Consider the following 25,282-nt stretch of genomic DNA (forward strand, 5'->3'; position numbering starts at 1 on the left):
GGTAGTTAAAATACCTCTTGGGAATTAAAGGCATTGAGAGTTGGGTGTGTGGTCTTCCTTATTAGCAGGATGCAGGCCAGTTGACTTTGTAAATGTATTCGGTGTGCTTCTGGCTTGGGAGTCCCACGCCCCTCTTCCTGGTTTCTGGAAGAATCAGCCCTGAGGCCCTGGGTCAACCTTTGCTCCAGGGAGAAGTCAATTAGAAGCACCCCTCCTGCCTGACCTCAGGGAAAGTTTCCTTATTCCATTTAAGTTTCACACAAGTTGCCTTCCCCTTTCCATTTGACAGAATTTAGTCCGAATCCAACTGTGCTTCCTGATTGACAAGGCGAGCTAATTTCACATCGAAGAGTCTGAGTGTTGGCTCGGCCTGTTGGTGTGCTGGTGGATGATTCTCCCTTCAGCTCTGTCTCCATCTTTTAGGCTGCAGCTGAGTAAGTGGGAGAGAATGATGGCTCTTGAAGGAAAAGTCCAAGATCCAAATCCATTGCTAGTGATTCTCTTCCTACTTCTGGCAACCCCCTGGGTGTCAGAGTGGTGGGGCGCTCCTGCGGGGCCTTCGGTCACTGAGTTTTGCATAAGTGGATTGCTGGTCTTTTCTTTGGAGGTTTCTCTTAGATGGGTTCCATTGCCAACCTTTTGGTTAGCAGAGACATATGAACCGTTTGTATCAGAACGAAAGGGGCTGCAATTACTAGTGACCTCATGGACGGAGCACCTGTTGTACCAATTGGTTGTCATGGATCGCTGAGAACATTTTATGTTCTTGGCACCATGCTATACATTCATTACCTAAGAAGAGTCCACTGGAAGTAGACGAAGGGGTGTAGGTGATGATGAAATAGTTCCCCTTAGAAACCTCTTTTTCATAGTCTTACTCTGCAAATAACCTTCCATCTCTGAGCTTCTAACAAATTCTCCTTTCTCAAGCTGTCCCTGTGGGTAGCTTGAAGAGTCAGAGGAGAGTTTCACCAGGAGGCTCTCATCAGTCGGAAGGGAGCCTGATGGCCAGCTGTGATGTCAGCTTCTCTCGAAGCGCTGTGGTTTTGGAAAAGTTACTTACCCTTTTTGTGCTTCTAGTACTTCAATGATAAAATAATCGCTTTTTCTTTTGTTTGTTTTTAAAGAGCCCTACGGGGAAGATGCTGTGTGGGCTTCTGAGTTTATGAGAGGGCTTGTGTAGAGCAGAAACCGGCAGGTGGTGTTAGCTGCCCTTGAGGCAGCCTCACTCAGGCACAAGGCCTCCTGGTTCTGTGCCATCCCCATGAGCATTTGGATCAGGACCCTGTTCTACTGTGAACCACAGAGATTGTATTTACTGATAGGAAGGAGATCACTAGGCCAGATAGGCTTTGGGGATAAACAAAAGGAGTCCTTGCCTTCCTGTAGGGTGGGGTTTGCCTTTAACCAGCCAGCTGGCTGCAAGTCAACGCCAACTCATTGAACAAGGGTCCAGGATTGCCCGACGCTGCTTCAGCCAAAGACAGAAGGAAGCACGAGACAGAAAGAAACGGTGGAATTTGCTCCCTCCAAATTGCTTCAAAAATCCATTGACATGTTCTTCTGGTTCTTTGAGGCTTCCTCCCTGCATCATGACCCCAGTCCTGCCTTTCAGTTCAGGCTAGACGACATGTGCACTGGTACAGATAAGAGCTCAGGACACACAGAATCCAGGTCAGATAAACCCTTCAGGAACAGAAATGGGAGTAGCGATACCAGGAGGGTAGGGAGAAGGTGGGGGGAAGGTGGGGGCGGGGAGGGAAACTGATCCACACAGAACCACATCACACCCCTCTGGGAGGGGAACGAACAACAGAAACCGTGAGAGAAGGGAGACAGCAGTTGGTGGAAGATAGGAAAATAATAAACATTTTTAATTTATCAAGGGATCATGAGGGTGGGAGGGAGGGAAAAAGGAGGAACTGCTACCAAGGGGCTCGAATAGAAAGTAATTGTATATCAAATAATGGCAGCAACATATGTACACATATGCTTGATACAATAGATGTATGGCTTATTATAAGCGTGTAAGAGCTCCCAATAAAATGACCTTAAAAAAAAAATCCAGGGACAGTGAAGCGAGCTATGCACTTTCAACTCTGTGACCCAAAGCAGTTTTTGCAGTGCTTGGAGAATATAAGAAATATTTTGCAATGATCATATGAAATTATCTATACCTACCTTTCTCCAGGGCTCAGCAGACCACCATCTCCTGAGGCCTCAAACGCTGTTGTTTACCCGAGTGGTGCTGCTTCTAGCTCTGGCCTGCCCAGACCACCATCCCCCAAGGCCTCTTGGGAGATGCCTCAAGGCTGGCCACTTAGCTTAATGCCCTTCCTTACCCTCTTCCCGAGTTAGAACAGCCCTGCTAAATGAACTTCAAAGGGATTTTTACGGTAAAGGAGAGAGGAGGCAGGTTACATTTGGGATTTCTGATAAATCTTCAATTATGTTATACTTCTGGTATTTTGACGTATGGCAGGCTAATTCTTTCACCCCCCTCTGTTATTAGCAATCCTATGTGGCAGTCAGAATAGAATTGTGCTTCATAGGGTTTTCAGGGACTGGATTTTAGTAGTAACTTGCCAGGCCTTTTCTTCCCAGGCACCTCGGGGTGGCTCTCCCGTTAGCAGCTGAACTTGTTACTCTCTGTCTCACCCAGGAACTCTGGTGTTGGGTGCCCGAAAACGAAAGAATCGCCCCTGTATGTCAGATCATAGATACCTCGGGTGAAATCACTCATGTCCACGGCCCACCTTTCCACTATGGTGACACCAACCCACGTAGAAGGAAAACCACAAACAGCTTAGTAGCGTGGAACCATTCCCTGGGCATCCATTCTTTGTTCACATCCGTTGCGTTTGAGGAATGGCTCTAATTTAGCTCATTTCAATGGATCATTCTTCACTGCTAGCTCTCTCAGACGCCATCATTTTGGTGAAGGCCTGCCCAACCCCTGGAGAAAGAATCCGCACCAGCCCTCATGCGGCCATGACTCACGGATACCAGGTGCCCAGCCCGTCCGAGTGGCCAGAGTCAGTGAATGATTGACTCACGAGATAGCCTTGCGTTTCCAGAACATCGGGCAGTTCGTTTTCTGTATCTGTTTTAGTGAGCCATGTAACTACTCCCCTTGTAGAGACCAGGAGCTATAAAGTAATTACTCTGAATGTCATTGTCTCAGGTAGATTAACTCCGCTCTCCACACAACCTTTTCCAGCTGATAGAAAATCTCGAATGGATTGCTTCACCCTCGTTGATATTATATCCAGAGCTGACACCCACACTTTTGTTTCCCTCTTCACACTATAGTTCCAGCAGCCAGCAAACACCCGATCTTTCTAAGCACCTTCACATTTTTGTGGCTTTTCTTTTAAGTACTTCTGTTGCCATTTTAAATATAGCTGCTCTGAAAAAATCAAATTGTCCAGTGATTGATAGCTCAATCTCAGGTTGCATGCAAGCCGTTGCTTCAAGTGCCAATCTGACTAGGTTGGTGCGTATGTACCTGTGTGCATATGTGTGCTCACGTCAGGGTGTGTGTGTGTGTGTGTGTGTGTGTGTGTGTGTGTGTGTGTGTGTGTGTGGGTGTGTGTCTGACTGGTTTGTCATAAAGAAACGAAGGAAGCAATGTCATGCCTTACTCATCAGCCTGGCTCCGGTAGCCCATGAACAACGGACATGAAGGTCTTTGCTTTCTATTCTCCCTCAGCAGTATGTAAAACTAATATTGGCTGAGCGTGCTATTAAACTTGAGTTTAAATTCAGCATACTTAATCCCTTGATTAATACCAAGATTAATGCCCCAAAGCAAAGGTTGGAGGCTTCAATGTTTGTGAATGTGAGCATGAAATGAAATCCTAATAACCAGCACAATGATTTGGATGTATGGGCTGTGTTGGCTGCTAAGGATAACTTGGACACAGTGATACACAGGCTAATTTGTCAAAGTGGGCAGCGGCAGCAGTAAGGAATTGACTCGCTAGGTCGCAGGAGTAAAATCTGAATAAGAAATATCACGAACATTTCAGGGTGTGATGGTGGGGAAGCACTTGAAAAGTAGGCAGTTAGATGAGAATACCTTAACACACCTTTTAAAGGCGCGGATATTTGAAATAGGAAATTCCCTTTCTGCGAAATCATATTTCTTGGCAGAAAAAAGACATGGCACAAACTTATAATCATGTTCTTTTCATTGCCTGAGGTTAGCCTCTTAACAACAACAGAGCTGTTTTGAGCAATGTATATCTGTTAGTCTTTATACCTTTCGCAAGAGGTTTGGGTAAGACAGCGGCCCTGAGTTTATGGAGTTCCATTTACCACACAGCCTAACTGACATTTCTCCCCAACCTTTCCATCCCCTCAACGAGGCTTCCTGAGAGTCTGCAAGTTCCAGGCTGACTTTCAGATTTCCAACAACAATTAGAGTTAGATGTCTTGCGCTGCCCTCAGCCTTAGCAGAATTAGAAGGAAAACGATCAGGCTTGCCAAGCCCCAAAGCAGCACTCCTGTGATTCTGTGTCGTAAATGCGACATCTCTAGGCGCTACGAGTGGTTAATGGGACTGGCTGCTCGGCAAAGGTGGAGGTCCATGTCCACCTAGAAGAAGCCGCTGAAGTCTTGCCTGGCATCGCAACTGCTGACACATCAGCCTCTGATAACCTCTGGGGCAATCATTTTATTGGGGGCTCATACAACTCTTATCACAATCCATCCATCCATGTGTCAAGCACATTTATACATATGTTGCCATCATTATTTTCAAAACATTCGCTTTCTACTAGAGCCTTTGGTATCAGCTCCTCACCCCCCCCCCCCATGAGCCCTTGACAATTTATAAATTTTTATTATTTTGACATATCTTGCACCATCTGACGTCTCCCTTCACCCACTTTTCCGCTGCCCATCCCCCAGGGAGGAGGTTATATGTAGATCCTTATAATCTGTTCCCCCTTTCTCCCTCACCTTCCTTCCACCCTCCCAGTATTGCCACTCTCACCACTGCTCCTGAAGGGATCATCCATCCTGGATTCCCTGTGTTTGCAGTTCCTATCTGTACCAGTATACATCCTCCGGTCCAGCCGAATTTGTAAGGTAGAATTGGGATCATGATAGTGGGGGAGGGAGGCATTTAAGAACTAGAGGAAAATTGTATATTTCATCGTTGCTACACTGCACCCTGACTGGCTCCCACCCCTCAGCCCTTCTGCAAGGGGATGTCCAATTTCCCACAGATGGGCCCTGGGTCCCCACTCTGCACAACCCCTCATTCACAATGCTATGATTTTTTTTTTTTGGTCTTTGATGCCTGGTCCCTGATCCCTTCGACGCCTTGTGATCTCACAGGCTGCTGTGCTTCTTCCATGTGGGCTTTGTTGTTTCTTGGCTGGATGGCCGCCTGTTTATCTTGGGCCATCCAGCTAACTGGGCACAGTGTTTAACACAGCTGAAGTCACCATTAGCCAGCTGCTTTGTCATCAATGGGTACTTTCCGTGCACTCGTCTTTATTTTGTATTTCTGCACACTTCACATATTATCTCTAGTAATTTCCACTGTACACCAATAGAATTACTGCGACCTTTTTAATGAACAGCATGTTTAAAACTTTCTTAGTCCAGGTAATGCCATACATACATGAAAAATGAGAGAGCGTAGGGCAACTCCCAGTCCCATTGCCCAAATCCAACAGATGTCAGCTCAGAGCTGATCACGCTCACCTCTGCCTCTTCCTTTAGTTGGGCGCAAACACCGGACACCCTGTCACTTATAAATATTTCAAGGGTGCAACCCTATTGCCATTTCACACCTGAAAATAATGTTGAGTCCTCAGTGTGAAGAAATTCCACGTGAGCCATCTCATTTTCTAGATAATCTCATAAATTAAAGTTTGGGAATTTGACTTGAGTTTCAAATAAGGATCATTAGGCTGTTGATGGTTTTTCGAGGAGCCGGGTGGCACTGTGGGTTAAGCATTGTGCTGTCATCAATGCAGTCAGAGCCCCCCAGCTGCTCCGTGGGAAGAAGACGAGGCTGCGGGCTCCTGCAAGGATGTCCAGGCCGAAGAACATGAAGGAGCGGTGCTGCCCTGCCTGGGCAGTGACCTTGAGTCAGGGTCGACTCGGTGCCCTTGGGTGTAATAGGATTGGGTGTCTTTTCAGTGTTTTCACTGTAGGTTCCCTTTCCTCTCAATGCTCCCTTTGCAGGTATTTATTGAAGAGATGGTTTCCTGGGTTTCAGAGTCTGTACAGTGAGACTTGGGGTGATCTACCTTTGTTGTCATCTGATTTGTTTCTCTGCCTCGGTTTCTCTAGTAAACTGGTGGTTAGGTTTTGAGACTTGGCCAGAGCAAGCTCAGTATGTTTGCAAGACTGCTTTGTGAACGATAATCTGTTCTGCTGTCAGGAAGCACATACTGTCTGGATCGCTCTCTTTTCTGTGCTGTTTGAAGCCATGGATGATTAGTGTGTCAGCCACGAATCTGACGCTGGAGAGACAGCAGTGAACAGGACAAATGATGTTTCTTTGTCTTTAACCGTTTTATTGACGTAGAATTCACATATCAGACAATTCAGTGACTTAAACATGGTGAAAGAATTGTGCATTCATCTCCATGATCAATTTTAGAATATCTTTTTCTTTCTTGTGCTCATTGTTAATCGCGCCCGGTTTCTCCAAACCTTTCCTGTCATGGCTCTAAGAAACGATGAATCCAGTTACTGCGTCTCTAGCTTTACGTATCCCGGAGTTCATATGGAGCCCTGGGGACTTGTTGGCTAGACACTGGGCTGATAACCTCAAGACCAGCACTTTGAAACCACCAGCTGCTCCGAGGGAGAAAAACAGGGAGTTAACTGTCTGAGAAATCCACACAGGCAGTTCTACCCTGACCGAGAGGGTTGCTATGAGCCAGCATCATCTCGATGGTAGTGAGTTTGAATTTTGATTTCACAGAAAGAACCCCCCTCCCCCAAAGGAACAGGATGGATGATGCTTCTGTCCTCAAAGAATAGGCCAGTGGAGACCTGGTAGTGCAAACGTTTAGTGCTTGACAGCTAACAGAAAAGGAGGCAGTTGAAACCACCCAGTGACTGCATGGGGGAAGACCTGGCAATCATCTCATAAAGATGGCAGCCTGGCAGACTCGATGGTGCAGGTCCACCCTGTGGGTCCCTGTGAGCTGGTGTGACTCCGTGGCACCTTCCAGCAGCAAATCCTCATTAATAAAACCAGAGCATACGGGAATTTTCACAAGTGGTGAGTGCTCAGGAGCCATGAGTTGGGCAAACGTGTTGAGGGACCACGTATGTAGGTGCAGGAGGGTCTCTCCCAGGACAAATTTGAGCACAGAGGGAAAGTCAGGAGTGCGCCGGAGGCAACTCTCTGAGGAAGAAAGGCCAGCCAGTACAGGAGCCCTGGGGTTTCTGGGTTAGAGACTTACCAGAGAAAATAGAGAACACACAGGGAGTCTTGAATTTCAGATACACATGCATAATTTCAGTATGAGAACCCCATAAATTGCAAGAGATCTACATTGAAAAATATTGTTGTGTACCTGAAACTCACATTTATCTGGGTGACCTTTCCCCCACCCACCACCCACTCCCTACCTCCCACCCCAGCCGCCACACCCCACTTAGATGTGGAGGAGTTTGCCATACTCTGAGGCATGAGAGAGGCCTGTTGTGTGTAGGGCAGGGTGGGTGAGACAGACATTTAAGTATTGAGTTCAGATTTTATAGGATCTTGGAATACATTCTGAATTTTATTCCAAGTGTAATGAGAGGCAGTTACAGATTTGGAGCAAGAATGGAAGCAGCCTAGGTGATCCACCATAGTAGTACTGTGGTTTAGGCATTGAGCTGCCAGTCACAAGGCAGCACAAGGCGCTTCTCAAGGGAGCGCGAAGAAGCAAGTCTGCTCCTTTAAAGACCTCTGAAAGGTCACTGAGCTAGATTTGGCAGGATGGCAGCGAGTTTGGACTCTTCTTTCTAGTATAGACTTTCAAAGATCACGCTTCCTGCTGTATGCAAAACAGACAGTGGGGGCAAGATTTGGACATTAGAGAGCTGGTTTACCTCTCTTAATCTTAGAGGATGGCTTCACAGCAGGAGCCTAATGCATTCTTTTCAGGGGGTTCATAGAAGATTTAGTCTGCTACACTGCTGTGTTGAAGACTGGGCTATGCGAATGTGACTGAAAAAATCAATTGCTTGGTGGGGACAGTCTCCTACCCCAGCATGGAGCAGATGCTGTTTCAGACGTGGGCTCCCCTCCTTGTGTCTGTGCTCTGGGTCCAGGGATTCTTGCTCTCTCTACCTCAAGGCCCTCTCTCCAAGGGTTCGTCTGAAGTCCAAATGAGAGACTCTATGTTAGGTGCCTGTCCTGGCCCTTGAGCCATCTCTTAATCCCTGCTCTGCTCACCTCAGCCCCCCGTATGGAACCATTTCCAACTCGCACTGTGGACAAGATACTAATCAAACTAATCAAGCTGCATATTACTAGAGCATGAAGGCTGGAAATGGAGAACCAGCAGTGGCTGAAACAGGGCCTATGTGATAGACACGGCATCAGAGGTGCTAGGATCGAATGGTTCAAGGCCACTTATTGATTCAGTGCAAATGCATTTTTCAACAAGGTGCACAGTGACTGTACGTGGCCTTGCCCGATAGAATACACAGGAACAGAATCCCCTAAATCTGTGGTAGGAGATGATGAAGAAACTCAGCATCATCAGTCAGAACAAGTCCAGGGCCAACTTCAGAAAATATATCAGAAGCAGATATTGCTCATCGCTGTGCTCCATGGGAAGCTGAAGAAGTCCACCAGCAACTGCAGCGGATGCACAGCCACCACCAATCTGTCCTTGGCGGCTGCTGTGTTGCTGCGACACTGAGCAGGTGTCAGTGGTGCTTCCACACAGAGAAGGACGGAGCAGTCTGCTTGCAGAAGACAGCCAGGGAAGGCCAGCCCCGTGGCTCATAACAGTCCTGATAACCAGGTGTAGGTGCAGAGTATTGTTCCCTGTACATGCTTCCTCCTGAGCTGGGGCTGATCAAACAGCAGCCCACAAAAACAACAGTGTTAGTACCCAGGTCATAGGTTCCTCTGGTCAAGTCAGTGATGTACTACATATAAGTGCCCCCCGCTCCCCATGGCCTGGCACATTCTAAGAGGTTATCACATTCAACTTCATTTTGTAGATGAGAATACTGCCGTAACTGATAATTACATTCATATTGCTTAACTTCTCTACAAAGTATTCTGTTAAAAAATGTTCCTTGATAAAATGTGTGTGTGTGTGTGTGTGTGTGTGTGTGTGTGTGTGTGTGTGTTTTACTGGCATGAAGCAGGGAACCGGTAGAGAGCACTGAGAGGCTGGCCCCAATCCCAACTACATGGACAGCCGCCCCTCCCCCAAGAAGAATTTACTTCAGAGGATAGCACTGAAGCTACAGCTCAGGGACAAGAACATGTCTGATCAGAGCACATGGGAGCAAAGGAAGGGGGAGGCAGAGAGAGTGGAGCACACCCTGACCCAACAAGCCTGCTCAGAACAGCCAATGCACAGAGAGGACCATAGGGCCAGCCCCACTACGAGACACGACACCCCTGACTTACAAATAGTCCTACATGGGACAACACAGGAGACACAGAGTGGGAATGGTGTCCAATCTGACTCCACTACACTGAGGCACTGGACATGCAACAGAACAGCAAGGGGAGCAGAGCGAGGAAGTCCTGAGGGAATACCAAAAGTAGACTTTGGGGCCACAGCATGGCATCCCATTAGACTCGACCAGAAAACACTCCTAAAGGTCAAGAAACAGACCTTGAACTATTTACAGGCCTTTCTTTTCTTTTTGTTTTGTTTTCTTTTATTGCTTTGTTTTGCTCTGTCTTGTTTTTGTGCATATTATCTCTGCAGATCTATCTAGATAAGATAGGCTGGATAAACAATCTGGAGGAGAAAACACCAGGACCAAAGGTTCTGGGGGACATGGGAGAGGGGGCGGTGGGGGAAAAACAAGGGACAAGAGAACAAGTGATTGAAAATCAGTGGCGAAGAGCTTGTAAGAGACGTCTTGATCTCTTAATCAAGGACAATGTAACCGAGAGGAATTACTGAAACCCAAATGAAGGCTGAGCATGATAGTGGGACAAGAGGAGAGTAAAAGGAAATAGAGGAAAGAGCTAGAAGGCAAAGGGCATTTATAGAGGTCTAAATACAGGCATGCACATATGCAAATATATTTATATATGAGGATGGGGAAATCTCTGTGCATGTATTTATAGGTTTAGTACTAAGGTAGCAGATTGACATTGGGCCTCCACTCAAGTACTCCCTCAATGCAAGAACACTGTGTTCTATTAACCTGGCATTCCATGATGCTCACCTTCCTGACATGATTGCTGAAGACAAAGCAGGTGCATAATCATAGGGGTGAAGAAAACTGATGGTGCCTTACTATCAAAAGATAAAGCTTTTGGGGTCTTAAAGGCTTGAAGATAAATAAGTGGCCATCTAGGTGAGAAGCAACAAAGCCCACCCACATGGAAGAAGCACACCAGCCTGTGTGATCACGAGGTGTCGATGGGATCAGGTATCAGGCATCAAAGAACAAAAAACTCATTTCATTGTGAATGAGGGGGAGTGCGGAGTGGAGACCCAAAGCACAGAAGGGTTGCAGGGAGGAGACGAGCCAGTCAGGGTGCTGTGATGAAACATACAACTTTCCTCTAGTTCCTAAATGCTTCCCCCCCCCCACTATTATGATCCTAATTGACCTTACAAATCTGGCTAGACCAGAGGATGTACACTGGTACAGATAGGAACTGGAAACACAGGGAATCTAGGGCGGATGATCCCTTCAGGATCAGTGGTGTGAGTGGCAATACTGGGAGGGTTGAGGGAAGGTGAGATAGAAAGGGGGAACCGATTACAAGGATCTACATAAAACGCCCTCCCTGGGGGATGGACAATGAAAAAGTGGGTGAATGGAGTGTTGGACAGTGTAAGATATGACAAAATAATAAGTTATAAATTATCAAGGGTTCATGAGGGAGGGGGACAGGAAGAGAGGGGAAAAATGAGGAGCTGATACCAAGGGTTCAAGTGGAAAGCAAATGTTTTGAGAATGATGAAGGCAGTAAATGTACAGATGTGCTTGACACGATGGATGGATGGATTGTGGTAAAAGCTGTACGAGTCCCTAATGAAATTATTTTTAAAATTGTGTGTGTGTGTGTGTGTGTGTGTGTGTATATGCATATGTGTGTGTTAGGCCGGGTTGACTAGAGAATAAAATCCAGTGACACCCATGTATTTGTTAGAGAGAGCTTTATGATCAAGAAGTACTTATATATCAGGAAACTATCCCAGTCCGTAAGTCTGAGACTCGTCCATAAGTCCCTCTTCAGACTCACGCAGCCACGTGCACTCATGCAGAGTGCAGGGAGAGCACAGGCTGGCAGTACAGGGCTGCATGGATCCAGTGGAGGTGGCTGCATCACAGGGCACGGGCAGGTGTCAGTGTGGCTCGCAGGCAGGAAGGTGAAGGCAGAGAGCGAGGGGGGAGGTTCCCAGGACCTCCCTTATGAGAAGGTCCCTCCCACAAGGAGGCACCTTCCGGCTGTGATCTGACAGGCTAGAATCCACCCCTACGCTTCCATATCTTCAAGTTAAGACGAGATTATGTAACTACCACAATGCATAGTCTGCTTCTTCACAAAAAGAGAAAAATGAAGAAACTCCTGCTGGTACCAGCAGAGTTCATCTTAGACTTGGCTCATGCATTTTCTTCCCTTTGGTTTTAGTTGTAGTCCTCTTTTGAAAATGCAGCAAGAGATGCAGTGTGCAGCATCCATTCAGACCAATTATCACAAGAGATGGGGCCATAACATAGCCTGGATTTATTTTAATCAGAGCAATACTACAAAGAGTTTGTTCTATAATCTTATACCTAAGTACATGCACGTATACATTGAATCTCCTACTGTGGTTTGCGATCATTTTGTTACTTCCTTGTCTCCCCCCCCCCCCCGAATTTAAATTTCAACTCGAGTTGCTTATGTGTGTACCGGCAATTTCTTTTTCCATACATCTAGTATATTGTCCCTCCTTTGGGCGTGAGTGTAAGTCTGACCTGGATGAGCTCTCTGTAGAGACACCGAATTTCCTTGCTTCACAGTGCTCCTGATTAAGCTGCAAACCTACTCAGAGCAAAACAATTTAAATGATTAGGAGGAGGAGTATAAAAATATCAAATAGTTTTATTTCAAGAGACATGATTACAGGTCCTCTCTAGGAAGAAGTGGGCATTCGTGTTCCATGTTTCCAGCCTGCCTGGTCTTTCTCTGTTTATCTCTTTTGCTGCCTCTTCATTTTTTTGGGGGGGGGAGGGGCCTGAGGCTTGTGCACTAAAAAAGATTAGTTCACGTCCAAGGAGTTTTGCCTTCAGATTAAAGGTCATTGAAGTAGCAGCTCTGCTGCTCTGTCGTTTGCTGCTGCCATGCATGTGTTGCCTTGAATGCCGGCCATTTTCCTTTCTTAGACTTGTGTGGGGAATTGCAAGCTGCTGTTAGAAAGACGGAGCCCCACTGGCCCCTGTGGTTTGGTGTTGGCCTGCCCACTGCAGTGTAGTCAGCAGTTAAACCGCCCAGCAGTTCCACGGGGGAAGGAGGATGCTGTGTGCTTCCACAGAGATTTATCATCTTGGAAATCCCTTGCAGAGTAGCTGGGAGTCTGGAATCCCCCTAGTGGTGGTAGGTTTCTGGTTAGTCCCCTCCTGGGCTGAAGGACGGAGATAGGGCCAGGAGTCCAGCAGGGCTGAGCAGACAGTGAGCATCCACCACCCCAGCAGAGTACCTGGCCCAGGAGAGCCCCAGCGGTCACTGTTTAGACCAGGGATCATCAAACTCAGAGTCAGGTGTACTTGTGGTTTTTAAGTAAAACTAAAAATGTTTAAAGGGCCTTATCCAGGTAGTAGTGATTTCACTTGTTAGTAACAATATATCGATGGCTTTCAAATAATAATTTTCAATTGCTGAGAGGGAGGACAGGATTGGCTCTTCCGTCTCAAAAGTTTGCTGACTCCTGTTTTAGACTGTAATTAGGTGTCCTCAAACTACTGCCCACGGGCCCCATGTGGCCCACCGAGGACATTTATCCAGCCCGCCAGGTGTTTTTGCCCCATTTGTTTTTTTACTTCAAAATACGAATGTGCAGTGTGCACAAAAATTTGTTCATAGGTTTTAAAAAAAAACAACTATAGTCTGGCCCTCCAACGGGTCTGAGGGACAGTGAACTGGCCCCCTGTTGAAAAAGTGTGAGGACCCCTGCTCTGATTAATTGGCTGCTGCAACAGAAATGCCACAAGCGGGTGGCTGTTTCAGACAGAGAGAATCTTATTTTCTCAGAATTGCAGAGGCGAGCAGTCTCAATCCAGAAGTCTCGCCCCTGGGGAAAGGCTCTCTCTACGTGGGAAACAGCCGTGTCTGGTTCCTGTTCACTTCCTCGGGGATGTCCACGTAACATCAACCTTTCCCCATCCCCACCCCATCCCATGTGCATCCCTGCTTCTCTGTGCCCCGTCTGCTGCTTTCATCTCTCCAAAGACACTGGGTCAAACCCCTCCTCTGTGACAGCCACATCCTGTATCCAGAAGACCCTGTTTCCAAATAGGATTACACTCAGAGGTACAGGGTCAGGATGTGCACTACGTATTGAGTAGCGGGGTGCCATTCCGTCTGTAGCTGCGCATCAGTGTGGCTAAGGTAGTGGGCGACAGGAAGTGGCCCAGGCAGAAGTTGAACGCTGGGCTTCCCAGCACCAGGCTGAGCCGTGGTTTAGTGGCATGGGGGAGGCGGTGAATTCCTTCCGGAGTTCCCTTTCATTGTCACGATACTGGCTAGGTGGACTTCACACTGTCAAGGACCCTGGATGGAGCCGACAGAAAGCCAAGGGTGGGACAAGGAGGCGGAGTTATTAGTCTGGAGCAAGATTTTCCTTGATTGTTATTAATGATGTTGTTATTTGGGGAAATGTTGTTCATTTGAGGGCTGTTTGTTTCAGTACTTAAATTATTGCCAGTGCTGGCTGTCGTCCAGTCTGGGACTCCTCTGAGACTTCAGAAAGAAATGCTTCCCTTCCCTTCCCTGTGGGATAATTGGCTTAGGTATGATTTAATTATTTTATTAACCAGTTATTCCTTCACAGTGTATGAAAACAACAGCCTGACTGCCCCCACTCACCATTCTGTTGTCAAAATGTGCATCACTGATTTTTTCACCATTACAAATGGATGTGCAACAGTAGGATTTCTAGCCCGAAACTAAAATAGATCAACTCTGTTTTCCATGACTACAGGCATGCCCTTGAAGCCTTGGGAAGTATCATCCATGATTCAGAGTGAGAAGAATTGAAATAAATAATAATCCATTTCATGGAGGAATTAAAACCTCAAGTATTCTGAAGGAAAGTTATGATTTGAGAAAATCACCTTGAACTGGATTTTCAGGAGCGTGACCCTCAGAAGATTCTTAGTGGGGTGGAGAGTGGGTGGAAATGTATAGTGTTGCACCGTGTATAACTCCATGGTCTCAACCCCTGAAAGGCCTATTGAACTCAAAATTAGAGGTACATAGAGTGATTCATAATAGTAAGCAGACACTGCTTTGTGATGTGAACATATGAAAGCATTACTACTGTATCGAAGATGTTTTAGTTTATTTGGAAGCATCTCTCAATGTTTACTATTATCCTTGAAGGTACATTGTATGCTATAAATTAAGATTTGACAAACTGAAGAAAGCTGATGGTGCCCACATCAAAGAACAAAAAACCATATCATTGTGTGCTCACCTCCATGATATGATTGCTGAAGACAAACGGGTGCATAAGCAAATGTGAAGAAAGCTGATGGTGCCTGGCTTTCAAAAGATATAGCATCTGGGGTCTTAAAGGCTTGAAGGTAAACAAGAAGCCATCTTGCTCAAAAGCAACAAAGCCCACATGGAAGAAGCACACCAGCCTGTGCGATCCCTAGGTGTTGAAGGGATCAGGCATCGTCAGAACAAAAGATCTTATCATGGTGAATGAGGGGGGGAGTACAGAATGGAGACCCAGGGCCCATTTGTGAGCCACTGGACATCCCCTTACAGAAGGGTCTCAGGGAGGAGGCAAGCCAATCAGAGTGCGATGTAGCAACGATGAAAAAATACAACTTCCCTCTAGTTCCTAAATGCTCCTCCCACCCCCACTGTCATGATTCCAGTTCTACCTTGCAAGTCTGGCTAGACCAGAGGATGTACACTGGTGCAGATAGGAACTGGAAACACAGGGAATCCAGGGCAGATGATCCCTTCAGGACCAGTGGTGAGAGTGGCGATACTGGGAGAATAGAGGGAGGGTGGGTTTTAAAGGGGGAACCGATTACAAGGATCTACATGTGACCTCCTCCCTGGGGGGCGGACAACAGAAAAGTGGGTGAAGGGAGACGTTGGACAGGGAAAGATATGACAAAGTAATAATTTATAAATTATCAAGGTTTCATGAGGGACGGGGGAGCAGGGAGGGAGGGGAATAAATGAGGAGCTGATGCCAGGGGCTTAAATGGAGAGCAAATGTTTTGAGAATGATGAGGGCAGTGAATGTACAAATGTGCTTTACACAATTGATGTATGTGTGGATTGTGATAAGAGTTGTATGAGCCCTTAATAAAACGATTAATATATATATATATAAAGATTTGACAAACTAATGTTAGATAAGAACTCTATCTAACTGTAAAATTATGTACACAGTTGATCTAAAGACAGACTGTGGCATGGACCTTGTTCAGATTCCAGGGACTGTCTGGCTTTATTACAGTGACACGCCGCATTCAAATCACAGGGTGTCTCACAGAGAGGGTTTTGGATCTAACACCACGTGTGGCTCTATTCTCCTTTGTCAACAGCTGGTCTCACTACTGCCTCTCTTGGAGCTTGACTTTCTTGATTCGTAGCCTGTGTTTCATCTCTCCCCGCCGTGCCCCTCACAGGGACATTTTGAAATTTTGCACATTTCTGGGTAACTGTATTTCTTTGGTGTGAGACTGATTGCACCCCTGTACCCCGCTTGCTCACGCTCCTTCTTCCTTCCTTTGTTTTGCGGGGCGACAAGGAGGTTCTCACAGGCATGTCTGCAATCCAGTTGAAGCCTTCATGTTATAAAAAGGCTTTACAGCAGTATTGTATTAAGTCTATTTTCAAAAGTTTAATTTGAGCTAGATAATTCAGTCTGGCCTAAGAATATGAGGCACAGATGTGTGTGCTGCCGTGGGGACCAAGCAGGACTCCACGCACAGGCAGGCTGCTTATTCGCTGGCCCCCCTTTTCTCTTGTGTGGTCCTATTGCTCTGAGGCCAGCCATTAGACAGTGGGCATCCCAGGCCAGTTAGGGCGTTCTTAGAAGAGGAAGCTGTTGCGGTTGCCCTCCTTGGGGGTCTCTGGATCATTCACAGATACGATAGAATTCCAGTTTTTACCCCAGAGCCTTTGGATGGGACTGAAGCTGAAGCACTCAGCTGCTAACTGAAAGGTTGGAGGTTCAGAGTTCACCCCCCACCCCCACCCCCCAGTGGCATTTCACAAAATGACCAGGTGATCCCCTTCCAAAAAGCCAGCCATTGTTGGAGCCCATTTGTATTCTGATCCACGCCGGGTTACCATGGCTTAAAATCCACTCAACAGCAAGTGGCCCGTTTTGTTCCACCAGAAGGAAAGGGAGCACTGCTTTTAGTGTCACGGGATTCCACCCTCCCTCGAGCCTTCTTACCTCACAGTGCCTTTCTGACATAAGATCATGTGCAGGGATTGATGCATTATGCAACTCAGGACAGTTATTTGCGATTCTAGGTAAAATCACCTTACATTAAAAGTAATTTTTAGATTAGTGAAACGGACATGTTTCTTTGAAAAGTCCCCCAGAGGGCAAACCACCTTGTCGTAATTCTCCTCTGCCAAACACCGAGATGTGGTGTCAGCCCCCCCACTGCTGACTCGATGACCCCCATCACCCCCGCCGACACAAGGGCGGCCCCTACGTCTGTTAGGTTTTAGAGATCCGTCAGGCCAGTGCATAGAAAAAGATAGTCTCCGTGATTATTCATTTGAGGGGTCAAATTGTGTTTGACTCATAGTGACTTCGTTTGACAGCGGAATAGCCTACAGGGTCTTTGTGGTTGTCGTCTCTGATGGAAACCGAATGTGGAATTTGAACTAGGAACCTTTCAGTCAGCAGCCAAGAGCTTAACCATTGGGCCATTAAGGGTCTCTGACTGCTGATTATCTCTAATAATGCCATGATGGGTGCTGTTCATGAGACTGGAGTCAATTTTGACTCACGGTAAGTCCGTGCCCAATGGAATTGGACAGAGTGCGACATGGGGTTTTTATGGGATGATTTTTAGGAGATTACTCTTCCTAGCTTGTCTTAGTTTGAAAGCTTCCCGGAGTTTTGTTCAGCTTCGTGGTACTTCATCACCTCGCCTGACAGAGGGGTGGTGGCCGCGTCTGAAGCGTGTTGGCCAGGAGCTGAAGCTGGGTTTCTAGTGGGTGGTCTGTCTCGAAGGCAGGAGTTCTACCCCCGAAGCACCGCTGCTCTCCAGGGATCCCATTATAACCCAGCGGATAGGCGGTATGCTCCCTGGACAGTGCAAAGCCAGCTTTGATAAAGAGGCCAGGATTCAGTGTCACGCAGTGCATTTTATCGTGCGAGTTTCCTTTGCTGGAAATTCGTTGGCCTTATTTGGTAAGGCCTTGTTCGTAACCTTGTTGAAGTAAGTCCTACGAAAGGCACTGTCCTCTTTGCTGCCCCTCTCCTCTGGCTGTTTAAACCCTGAGCTTTGACAGATCAATCCATCTTCCAGACTGCTTCTCCCAAGATCACTGGGTTTGTTTCTTTGATTCCTTTTCCTACAGGTTTGAGCACTTTATTCCATGTAATCAGGTGAAGTGACCCACCAGGAATAGAGGAAAGCTTCTCCCATTCACCTTAGTCTATGGGTTGCATGCCTAATTCTGAGCTACGCGATCCAAGGATCTAACTCCAATGCCCTCTCTCTTTTCACAAAGACCGTAGCGCGTCATGGCCATGCCTCTCTTTCGCCGAACACCGGCAGAGGCACCTACAGCACCTCCTTCCCCCGCAGCAGAGGTCAGGTCTTTTGGTCTGGTGTAGGAGTGTGGGGAGAAATGAGTAAGGAATCAGTGGCTACAACACACTTTGAAAGACAAATGTGAAGTGTTTGTTTTTGTTCCTATGTATGACCGTTGCTGGCTATTTCATCTGGATTGAGAGGTCAGTGTAGGAGTTTGACTGATAATAGCCAACAGTAGTATATTGCTTATGTAACGCAGGTCATCTTAGTGCTTTGTGCTTATTTTTATTTTAAAACAGAGACTAAGGGTACTTTTTGTCTCTGATTTCTGTCCTGCCCCCCCACCCCCCAGGTTGAAAACTGGTGTCCTCATTTACCTTGGAGAGCAAAAAATCCGTACGAAGAAGCTGATCATAACTCAATGGTAAGTGACTTTGGAAAAGTCATATTGGGTTTGTGCATTTATGTCAGATGCCAAGTGTAGGATATGTGGGATCTCCTGGAAACTGAAGCTGTGATGTTAAAAAAACCACCTTCGGGTTGATGTGACTCGTATTGACCTTGTAGGGCAGGGTAGAATGTCCTTGTGGGTTAGAACTACTAACCTTGCTGATCGCAGCCAAACTCGTAACCACTGTGCCACCAGGGCGCCTCCACTGTCATGGGAACGGCGTTAAATTATAGAGGTTCTACCTCCAGACTGAAGGAAATTTGGGTAACCAAACTAGTCAACCAATCAGCGAATACTTATCTATTGAGAAAGTCTATGAAGGATCCTAAAGCGTTTGCAACTTATGAATAAGCCTGGAACCAGGCATGGTAGTACTGAGTGGCTTCATGGGTGTGGTTTTTGTAAAACATGACCATCAGATCATATCCTAGAAGCTCATAGGAGTTAATGATCTCAGCCTGCAGGGGCAGGGGGCCCTGCCTAGAACAGTTGATACGGAAAGTGAAATGTGATGAGTGAGCATTCTGAGAAGACTGCAACATAAACAGACCATCGTTCTGCCCCGCCCCACAAATACAATAAGGAAACTCCACTCTGCTTTGAGGCACTGTGAGTTAGGGACCACACCTGACCCGGGCATTCTTTGAAGTGTGCCAGCACTCTCCTCATTTGGCCACTAGCCCTCTGGGAATGGCCACAGGAGACCTAAGCAGTAGATCTGCTCTCCTGGTCAATGCTCGACCTCCCTCCCTGTGCCCCCAAAGCTCCCACCGCCTCAGAACCCAGCAGAACAAACCTCCTGGGTGCTCAGTTTGGGGCTGCCTGCTCCCCCTTCTGGTTACCACTGAGGCCTGCTCACCAGGACCACTGTGCACTAGGAAGCGGGCCTCTTGGGTGGAGACCACCCCCATAGTGACCAGACTGATCACAGACACACAGACCTCCTTGGGGCTTATTCCAAGAGTGACTGCCTCCCTGCTGCTTAGACACTGACAGCTGGCAACGGGCAGTGCATTGTTATAGAAGACCTCTGGGACGGGATCTGCTCCCCTAGCCAGACGTGTACCTGCCTCTCTCGGGACCCCACAGCTCACGTCTCTGAAACTGTCAGGGGTCAGTTTGGAGTGTTTGCCTCACTTTCAGGGGATGGCCGTCTGAAACTGCTGTCTGCCGAGGTCACACCCACAGCCAGCGGACTCTAATGCCGCAAGGCAGACCTTTCTGGGGCTCTAGTTTTAAGATAACGACCCCTCCTCTATCCAGTGTCTGTCAGCTCCTGGACTGATATCAACTCTTAAGGAAGGTCCTTCCAACACAGTCAGGAGGATGGCTACCTCAGAAGAGACTAGCCTCCCTCCCCCCACCGAATCCCACAGGGCCACCGAGTCTCTGGAACCACAGAAAGAAAAGAAAAGACATCTCTTGGAGATTCTTCAGGAGAGAGGGGATCCTTCCTCCTAAAACAGGAAGTCTGCCTGTGCGCTTCCTGAGAGCTAGTGCCGGCAGAAGCAGCTGGCACAGAACTAGGAAGGAACTGGAGGGCATCGCCAAGCCCCATGCTTCCCTGGCTGAAAACGGGGTCCCAGAAAGGGCGTAATACCCAGAGAGAGGACCAATGCTCCTGGCAGGCAGGCAGATGAGTACATGACAACTCACCTGAGCAGCAGTGCCAGGTGGTGCATGAAATGGTCCCTGGTATATCCTGACGGGTTTGAGACATTGAAAGTCAAAGCCAAAATCTAGACCTTGTAATTCAGGGGCCCTCGACCTACGGCCCGCGTGCCACAGGCGGCCCGCTGGGGACATTTATCTGGCCTGCTGGGTGCTTTTGCCCCGTTTGTTGTTTTACTTCAAAATAAGATACGTGCAGTGTGCATAGGAATTTGTTCATAGTTTTTTATAAAACTATAGTCCAGCCCTCCAGCGGTCTGAGGGACAGTGAACTTGGCCCCTGTTTAAAACGTGTGAGGACGAGAGGGTGAGGAAGCTACCACACAGATGGAGAGGAAAGGCAAGCAAAGGCTGAGTAAACTGGCAAGTATTGGGGAGAATTGAGAAAGTGTGTCCCGCACACCAATAAAAGTTAACACCCTGGACTATTCTAATGTCAACAAATAATGATAAAATAGGACCACAAAGCACAGAGAAACAATAACCCTTCCCAATGAACACAGCAATGTGTGTGGATGCATCTAAGAATGGCCAAATAATGAAAAGAGCGAAAACTGCCATGCAACAACGTTAGCAAGTGTTAGCTAACCATCAGAAAACAGAATGCTAAGGAGAACAATGCAATGGCAAAATGGGAATCCAAAAAGGACAGTTGCTGAAATGAGAAACACAATAGAAGGACAACAGTTTAAATTAGGCAGAAGAAATAACCTGGCACTTAGAAGACAAGGTATTTAATTACCGATGCCCGCGAGCACCAAAAATGGAGTCTCAAGAAGACTGAGCACAGTTTAATGGAATTATTTGAGAACAAGAGATATGAATATCATGGGAATTACAGGAGAGAGAAAGGAACAGAAAGACTATTTGAAGAAATAATGATAGAAAATGTCCCCAGTCTAATGAAGATCGTGAGTCTGCCTATCCAAGAAGCTAAGAGGCCCAAAGTAACATGCTCTTAAACATGTCATATTAGGTTGTCAACAGGTTTAAGATAAAAGATAATGCTTGAGACTAGTGAGGTTGAAGCAAAGAGTCACACACAAAGTCTCGCCAATAAGACCGAATGGCCGGTGCTCCTCAGAAACATTGGATATGAGCAAGTGATGGCCTGGTGTACTGAAAACAGAGCAAAAACAGCCTTTCAACCAAGAAGGTTGAGTTAGTTTATTGTGTGAACCTGGCCAATAAACACATGGGGGTTAATTGAAAGGCGGAGGGATAAATGGCACGGTGAGCCCCGCCTTTCAAGTTCTCGGGTCTCTTGCTTTGTGATGGTCGGACCAGGGTACAGCTGCCTTAGCAGTTCCCTGCTTTAGCGTGCAAGGCTGACTTCCTGCAAGACATTCCCAAGGAGAAGCTACATGGACCTACCCCGATGCAGCCCCGGGTGCTGGAGCAGCCGTGTGGAGACCCCTACCAGCGCTGAGATGCGTACACATTCACTGATTCGGCTTTCCTCCTGCAGTCGGCATCATTGCATCTGCTTTGTGAGCTGGAGGAGGACTTTGTGGATTGGTGTTGGACATATGGATTAATGGGTTAATATTGGACTTGTGGGCTTGGACAGCACTGGGTTGAGATGTTCTCTTGAAGCACACTTAACCTTTATATAAAACTCTCTCTTATACATGAGTTTCTGTGGATTTGTTTCTCTGAAGTACCCAGACTAACACAAATGTCATATCCAGTGAGACTGCCCTCAAGCTGAAGGTGTAATTGAAGCATTCTCACATAAATGGAAACGGAGAGCATCCGTATCTATCCTCTAGATGAGCCTTGTGCACACTACTAATGGGAGTCCCAGAGCTTGTAGAGAAAAGATAGTCGGAAGTCTTCAAGGCTAAGAAATAACTCTCAGGAGACAAAATGCAAGGAGAAGTCTAAGGGCTGGTAATTACGTATCCACGGTGGGAGATTCTAATTGTGTTCTTCATATCGTAATAGTACACACTTTTAAATTAAAGATAAAGTTATGTTTCAAGGCACATAAAATATAAAAATGGAATTCCTCATAACGATAAAGGGGGAGGAGTCATATAAATAAAGACGTGTCCTATGTTACTGAAATTAAGTTGGTACACCTTATCCTAGAATGTTATCAATACAAACTATGAATTGCAATAACCACTGTGGTAGTTACATATGGTGTCAGTTTGAGGATTAAGAGTGTAGGGGTGGGATCTAGCCTGTCAATCAGGATTTAACCAATGAAGCCTTCTCCTGAGGATTCTGGGAACTCCTGTGTTTCCTCCTTTGAGGCAGGAGAAACACACTCTCTCTCTCTCTGCACATTCCCTGTGAGACATCTCTGTGGAGGAGACACCCACGTGGAGAAAGGCTGATGGAGCCAGACTCTGGAGCAGGAGAAGCCATCTGGGGACCCCTGCTAGCCAGCGCTGCGATGCATACAATGCCACTGGTTCCACAAGACTTCCCACCCACTGGCCTGTGATCTTCATGCATTGGCATCATTGCATGTATTTTGTGAGTCTGAAGAAGACTTGATAGATTGGTATTGGACATATGGGCTAATATCAGACTTACGGACTTGATCTGGACTTGGCTGAGATGTTTTCTCAAGATTCAACTGCTCTTGTGTATAAAGGTCTTTCTTAAGCACATATGAGTGTTCATGAATTTGTTTCTCTGGTCTACCCAGACGAACCCAACCACTAAAAGCATCCTTTAGAACATACATTAAAGAAAAGAGGAGGGAACCAAAATGTCTCCCTGCAGTCATCAATAAAACACAAGAGAAGCTATAACAAAGGACAGGTCCAGGGAAGACTACAGACACACAACGGAAAAATAACCACAAAGCAAAAGTAAGTCACTCATCAGTAATCACAGTGAATGTAAATGGATTGACAGCTGCAGTCCATCAGTTCTCAAACTTATTTAGCCTACACCTCATTTACAGGGGGGGGAAATTACTCAGCATCCCTGACAATTAAGAACTTTTTGCATGATAATCCATAATCAAAGATAAAGTACAAGTCGCTACTCTTGCAGCCTCCTGAAATTGTTCCAGGGATGCCTAGGAGATGATATCACCTTCTCGGGCTAACACTGCTCCAATCAAAAGGCAGAGTTTGGCAAATGAGAGAGAAATCCATAATTCAGCTATACGTTGTTTACAAGAGACATTTTAACTATGGACACAACTAGATGGAAACTGAGAGGCTGGGCAATCAATAACTAAAATAGAGCTGGGGCATAAATATTTATATCAGAGGAAGTAGAATTTTTAAAAATCTATTAGACATAAAGATGGACATTATTTGTTTATAAAAGGGTCAATTGACTTTTAAAAATAACCGTCATAAAAATAGATGCACACAACCTTAAAACAACTAAATATAAAGCCAAATACTGATTAAAAAACTGTCTTAACAATAAACACATTGATAGTGGAATATAATGAAGAGTCCATAAATGCACCATATGGCCTACTGATATTTGACAAGGGTGTCAATTATAAGTGCCAAATTCAGGATGTCATTCATGGGGGAAAGGAGGCCCTTCCATCAATGGTGCTGGGGAAATTGGATTTCTACATACAGAAATGTAAAACAACACTCAGGCCTCACACCACATGTGACCATAAATTCAAAATGGATTAAAAAGAATCTAAATATTTACCCCTTTTTGATGCCAGATGGATCTTGGCTCAAAGCAAAGAACACCAGAAAGATGTGTGCTTGTGTTGTATTGACTAAGCCAAGGCATTCGACTGTGTGGATCACGACAAACTACGGATAATGTTGAAAAGCATGAGAATTTCAGAACACTTGGTTGTGCTCGTGAACAACTTGTACATGGATGAAGAGGCAGTTGTGCAAACAGAACAAGGGAATACTGTATGGCTTAAAATCAGGAAAGGTGTGCAACGGGGTTGAATCCTCCATATTCAATTTGTTTGCTGAGCAGATGATCAGAGACACTGGGGTATATGATGAAGAATGTGACATGAGGATTGAAGGAAGACTTATTGATAACTAGCAATGGGCGGATGACACAACCTTTCCTGCTGAAAGTGAGGAGGACTTGAAGCATTGGCTGATGAAGATCAAGGATTATAGCCCACGGGAGAGGTCACAGCTCAGTGTGAGAAAGGCCAAAATCCTCGCAACTGGACCAGTAGGTAACATGATAAATGGATTTTGTCATTCTTGGAGTTGCAGCCACTGCTCTCGGAGGCAGTCAAGAGGTCAAAAGATGTGTCGCATTAGGCAAATGTGCTGCAGGGGACCTCTTTAGAGGACTGAATAGCAAGGATGTGCAGGGGTATAGCTCAGTCCTTTTGACATGTGGAATCCAGGCCAGATAATCCCCTGGGGAACAGCAATGGGAGTAGCGATGCCGTAGGGTAGGGGGAAGATGGGGGGAGAAAGGGAGAAAGACCACAACGATCGACACATAACCCTCCCTCCCCAGGGGAACGAACAACAGAAACATGGGTGAAGGGAGACAGTGGACGGTGTAAGATATGAAAATAAAAATAATTTTATAAAAAATTTATAAATGATCAAAGGTTCATAAAGGTGGGAGGACGGGACAAAAGAGGAGCTGATACCAAGGGCTAAGGTAGAAAGAAAATGTTTTGGAAATGCTGATGGCAACTTATGTACAAATGTGCATGGTACAGTTGATGTATGGATTGTTGTAAGAGCCCCCAATAGAATGAGAATTAAAAAGGAGATAGGCAGCCAGGAGGACTTGCCCCAGGACCATCATTTCCTGATTCACTCCTTACTTCATAGGAGTACTTCCTAGGAAATCATTGAGTTAGGAAGGGCACAGTCAGGTCGAATTTTAAAAGATGGATTCACATTTTAACTGCCTCTGAAAGAAATACTGGTGTATTACCTCTTTTCTTTTTCTGGTATTTCAGTCATTGCTTATATCTGGCTATATTGGACAAGTAATCTTCTTGGAATATTTAATTATCCTCAGCCCATCTTAGGAAAGATGAGGCTTTCTACTCCCCTAAGAAGTACACTCTGGGAAACCCAC

General features: G+C 46.3%; 1 protein-coding gene across 2 annotated transcripts in view; it reads left to right on the top strand.

Moving 5' to 3' along the window:
* MGAT5 (alpha-1,6-mannosylglycoprotein 6-beta-N-acetylglucosaminyltransferase) overlaps window positions 1–25,282 on the top strand; it is a 441,795-nt gene that overhangs the window by 271,281 nt on the left and 145,232 nt on the right. For both annotated transcript variants that reach the window (XM_075530286.1, XM_075530287.1), the window contains exon 7: window positions 18,494–18,565. In XM_075530286.1, the coding sequence (XP_075386401.1) occupies window positions 18,494–18,565 (72 nt within the window). The remainder of the gene's footprint in view (window positions 1–18,493; window positions 18,566–25,282) is intronic.

Source organism: Tenrec ecaudatus, chromosome 13 (assembly GCF_050624435.1).
Source record: "Tenrec ecaudatus isolate mTenEca1 chromosome 13, mTenEca1.hap1, whole genome shotgun sequence".
Taxonomy (NCBI): Eukaryota; Metazoa; Chordata; class Mammalia; order Afrosoricida; family Tenrecidae; genus Tenrec; species Tenrec ecaudatus.